At 31.3% G+C, this 5,311-nt stretch overlaps 1 protein-coding gene across 1 annotated transcript; it reads left to right on the forward strand.

Moving 5' to 3' along the window:
• The first annotated feature begins 225 nt into the window (after positions 1-225).
• PRR27 (proline rich 27) lies at positions 226-4,951 on the forward strand. Its single transcript, XM_011360609.1, has 3 exons — positions 226-276; positions 3,708-4,163; positions 4,940-4,951. The coding sequence occupies exons 1-3, from the start codon at positions 226-228 to the stop codon at positions 4,949-4,951; spliced, it is 519 nt and encodes a 172-aa protein (XP_011358911.1).
• Positions 4,952-5,311: the final 360 nt, after the last annotated feature.

Here is a 5,311-nt window from a genome sequence, read left to right on the forward strand (position 1 = left end):
GACATCTGCCGAATAAAATAATTTTGGCTGTGTCGTTCTTGTTAGGACATGCTGACAGCAGTTAAAAAGTAATGCCTAATTTTCTGTTAAGGGTCGTATTACTACTCAGACTAATAAAGCCATGGGTTCTTTAGTCTCACTTTAGAAGATAAATAACTAAAAAATATATTTTATATTTTCTGAAACAACCAATTTATAATATTAATGTTCATAGGGTCAATCAAAATGAAGCTTCTACTTTGGGCCTGCATTGTGTGTGTTGCTTTTGCAAAGAAGGTGAGTAAATGGACTTTGAAAACTATAGCAATAGTATAACCATCAAATAATTTGTAGACAGAGATTTGTATTAATAGTATAAGTTATTATAGTGTTGATAACTAAGCAACAGAGTCATGTCAATAGGCATGAGGTTTGTGGTGTCAAACTTTTCAAAAGAAATTTTAAAAATCAAAATAATAAAGTTGTGTTATCTGAAAGCAAATAAACAGCAAAGAAAAGAGATGAGTTCAAAAATGCAGTAGGCTGGAGAAAGAGAAAATAGTGGGGAACCAGAAAACCATGTAGATAATCTTAGAGTTTATGTCTTCAAATTATAGAAAGTTGGATTGAGTTTCCTCTGGCAGTGAAGTCCCATTGCTGGGGTATTTATGTGGCATCACAAAGAATATTTGAGGAAGTAAAAGTAAATGTATACAATGACTTTCAATGTACTGTAAATATGAGACTTATTATATATAAGAAATAGCCGATGGAAAATTCTTAATCCTACCCAATGAGTATGCTAAATATCCTCTTTTGTAGAAAGGAGAAAATTATGACACCTACCTAATAGAATGGTTTTGAAAAATAATAAGGCACTTATGTAAAGTGTTTATCAGAGTACCTAGGATATAGTAGGAACTCAAATGCTACTTAATTTTATTATTATTACAATTATTATTATCCTATGCAAATATCAAGATATTATTCTATCTCTTAAAATAACCTAAATTAAACTTTTTAAAAAAATAGTAAATGAGTTTCCTATACCATTTTTATTCTTATCGTATGCTATAGTGCATAATCTATGGTGAATTCTTAAAATATATTGAAGTAAACAAGTGGATATATGGTCCTTCTGCACCTTTAAAGATGTGGCAACAGACCAGTTACATACACATACATGCACTGCAATACACAAACACACAGAATATAAATAAAACCTAAGACGTTAAAGAGAACGATATAATCAAATATATGAATGAATAAGAGCTGAATAATCTTTCTAATGGCAAGATTTATGTATATGTAGACTATTACATACCAAAATTCATCAGCCAATGTACAACTTCCTGAGGCAATAGTCTAGGTCAAAAACATATAATGGTAATAATAGTAAATAATTTATAGTAGTGACTCATATTTCAAAAAGAAATTACATATACTAATAAGGCTGTTCAAATTCTTCAGTAATATAGAAATTTGGGTGCAGATGTTTTCAATAAAAAAAGTAGCAAAATAATTTTTTAAATTTGTCTTAGAAGTGTTTCCACTTCCTTGGTGTGGTAAAATTTTTCTTTCATTTAGAAACAAATATATTTGTTTTTACCTGAAACTGTTTTACATTTTAAAACTCTGATTCCTTTTCAATGCAATATTGTGACTACTATTGCTATTAAAATGTCAGTGCTATTAATCTCTTCTTATTTGATAGAAAAAATGTTTATAGACTGCTAATAAATTTGTATTTAACATATTTACCATAAGGTCTTTCCTTCTTTTTAATGAGTAAGAGCATTAAATAAATGCACTCCTTTGTAGTGTGATACAATTTAGCTTTACTCCTCATGCCTCTCTAAAACTTTTATGACAATGTGCTAAATTTACTTGAACAAACTAAGTGATGAGTGTGGGAAAGTTTTGCGTGTATGAAAGAGTAGAGCAGAAGAAAGTATGGTCTAGGGACTGCTGGCAGAAGGAGTGTGTCCCAAGGAGTCAGATGATTTCTGTGCAGAAAATACCCATAAAATATCCCTATGAAGGAGACCAATGTATTCAAAAACTAATATTAGAATTTTTTTTTTTAGTTCTTTGTTATTTTTCCTCAAATTATAATGACAGCAGTATACTAAAAAAATTATACTCATCCCTATACACAAGTGTACGGTTGATAAACATAACAATCTAACAAAGAAAGGCCAAAGGTTATGGTCCAGACACTTTTGACCAAATACCATATAGTGAAGGAGTAGGAAGGTGTTAAATATGATTTTTAAAATTAAAACTGTGAGATATTATTTTGAATTTCTTATAAGAGAAGATTTTAATCATAAGAATCTAGGGCTCTATGATCCCAATACAAACCACTGACATTTGCCTCTGTCAGCACTCTGGAACATACATTTCTTGTGCTTCATGTATCATACCTTAGGATGACGTGATCCATGAGCACACATTTTAACTTAGTAATTCAGAAAACAATCCTAAAATTGGAAAGGGATATTGTACACAATATTAAATTTTAAGTAGGAAGCTTGTGTCTTGATAACCTAGACACAAAGAAACCTGTCTGTTCTTTCCAATACCTAGCATATGGACAGCACATAGTAGGCACTCATTTTATGCTTTTTAAAATAAATTCTTGAGTATCCATCAAGAAAAAGCTCAAAATATCTTAAAACTACTGAAGAATGATCTACATTTATTTAAAAGTTATATTGCAAAACCTAAACAGTCACTAGAGATTTTGTGATAAATACAAAGTATGATCTAATGTAACTATCTTGTATAAATAAGTAACTAGCCACAAAATTAAATTAAAATATCTGGTTCTACATACATGAAGGTTCATAAATAGATATGAATAAAAAAATTAATGATAATGTAGAAACACTAGAACTAGTAGGATATTAAAATCAGTCATTGCATATCTATTTTGTAAGAATGTATTTAGAATAACAGGACTGTGTCCACATAGTCACAAGAAAACAAGGCAAACGACTATATTGCTTAAGAAAAAAATTTTTTTAGTTACTTGGAGTTTTGTCAGTTATAATCACTCTGAATGTAAGTAGAGATCTAAAGAAATTTTTCAGTAGCATAAAATTTAAAACCAACATTGTTTTCTTCATTGTTTTTAGAAATTTCTCTCATCCAATGAAGAGGTAAATATGTCTACTTATTTATACTTTAAGATATTGAAATGTATTTTACATTATTAATTTTTTAAATAGCATTTCCTATCTAATAATGTTAAATAATTCAGTACTATTATGTTTTTCTTTGAAAAGTTAAGAAAGTAATTTAGAAATATGTTCTCTTTCTTGATGTGATAGGCTCATTTAAAAATACATAAATAAGTATAAGCATATTTATATATCCTGTAATATTTTTTCTTTTTTACATCCTATAATTTCTTATTATTTCTGATACTCTGCCCAGTTCCACTGCTTGCTCATTAGGTTAAATTTTTTTAATTAAATTAATTATATAAATAAAATTTTTATATCATAGAAAAGTATTGTTGATAAAGAAGGCAGTATTTTCCAACAAATACGAAAACTGGGTCTATGCTCGTAAATAGTGTCTGTTATTGACATCATCCTTAAAAAAGAGACTTAATGGAATTTTTTTTTTAAGGTCTTATTTATCACAGTCATAGCATGAGTATTATATAGATAGAATAAACGAATTAAAAAAAAACTTTGATTTCTTTGTTGTTCCTTTAGGTTTACGGTGACAAAATTTACCCAGTTAACCCATCTCTGGATAGTCATTATCCCATATCAGACAATGATTTCACTTCTCCTGTTTATCCTTCAGAGAATAATCTCCCCAAGTACCCTGGGAATCCTGAAACTGACCCAGGGACACCTGCGTATCCCTGGATTCGCAATGCTCCTGGAGCCGCCCTCAACCACATTCCTAGTTTTCCCGTTCCTACTTGGTTGGCTGCTCCTCCTCGGAGGGTTTTCTCCCTTGTCCCTCCCTCAAACAAACCTGCAGGACCTTTTGCCTCATCAAATGCAGTTGCAGCCGACCCTTATGTAGCTAAGCTACACACTTTACCCAAACTTCCTGACTCAGAGGTTGCAGTTGAGCCTACTACGAATGAACATGATGAAGGTGAGCCTGCTGCAGCCAGGCATGCTGCTCCAGAACCCCCATCTTCTTCTCTTGATCTGGTGAGTTGCCTATTATTCCAGTAATGCATGAGATCTGTAGGGGAAGGAAAGAAATACAGTCTCTCCAAAAGCAAACACTCCAGCTTAAACATTTTGAATAGCTTTATTGAGATAATGATTGGTGCACAGCAAATTACATGTACTGAAAGTGTACACTTTGCTAAATTTCAACATATGGATACACCCATAAATCACTGGGATAATGAAGATATCCATCACAGAGAAATTTGCTCGTGTTCCTTTGTAATCTCACTTGCCCCTTTTCTACACCTAATCTATTTTCTGTCACTACAGATTGATTTTAATTTTCTAGGATTTTATATAAATGGAATTATACTGTATACACTATACTCTTTTGTGTGACGCTTTCACTCGACATAATTATTTTGAGATTTATCCATGTAGTTAGGGTCAGTCTTTTTTTTTTTTTTTTTTTGCAGAGTAGTATTTCATCATATGAATATATCATAATTTTTTTACTCATTCTTCTGTTGGTGAACATATTAATTTCCAAACTGAATGTCACTTATTCATTTCCACTTAATTATTTATTTGTTACATACTGTACTGGCTTAAACTTTCAGTTCAGTGTTAAATAAAAGTATTTAGAGGGACATCCCTGTTTTATTTTTCTCCAGGCAGTAAGCTAGGGCAATCCCAGTGTTCATTGTACTTGCTTCCTGTCTCTTAGGGGTCACTGTTCTTCAAAGTAATGTTTAGATTTTGAGAATCTGTTGCTTCTCATAATTTTGGTATATTTTTCGAATTTCTTTCAGGCAAAGGGGTAAATTCAATATCTGTTACTCATCTTGACCTAAAGTATAGTTCTCTAAATCTTTTTAAAATAATCATTTTTTAAAAATATTTAAGAAGCACTCGGTTCCTAAGTTTTAGTATCTGTGCGCCAAGCAATTGGGGTATTTTAGAACAAGAAAAGTGGGATTCCAAACTACGTAGAAGATACCCTGAACCCAGGGCACAGGCTGAAAAGAAATGGGAGCTTAAATCTACCAGTGAATAAATTCTACAGTATATTGCCACAAAAGGAAAACTCCTAGAATTTGTTTCCTAGAAGGAGGTACAAACTTTTCTACTTGTTCCTTTGGTCCTGATAGGGATCAGGATCAAGTTATATGGTATTTTAGAAC

The sequence above is a fragment of the Pteropus vampyrus genome, unplaced genomic scaffold, assembly GCF_000151845.1.
Source record: "Pteropus vampyrus isolate Shadow unplaced genomic scaffold, Pvam_2.0 Scaffold56, whole genome shotgun sequence".
Taxonomy (NCBI): Eukaryota; Metazoa; Chordata; class Mammalia; order Chiroptera; family Pteropodidae; genus Pteropus; species Pteropus vampyrus.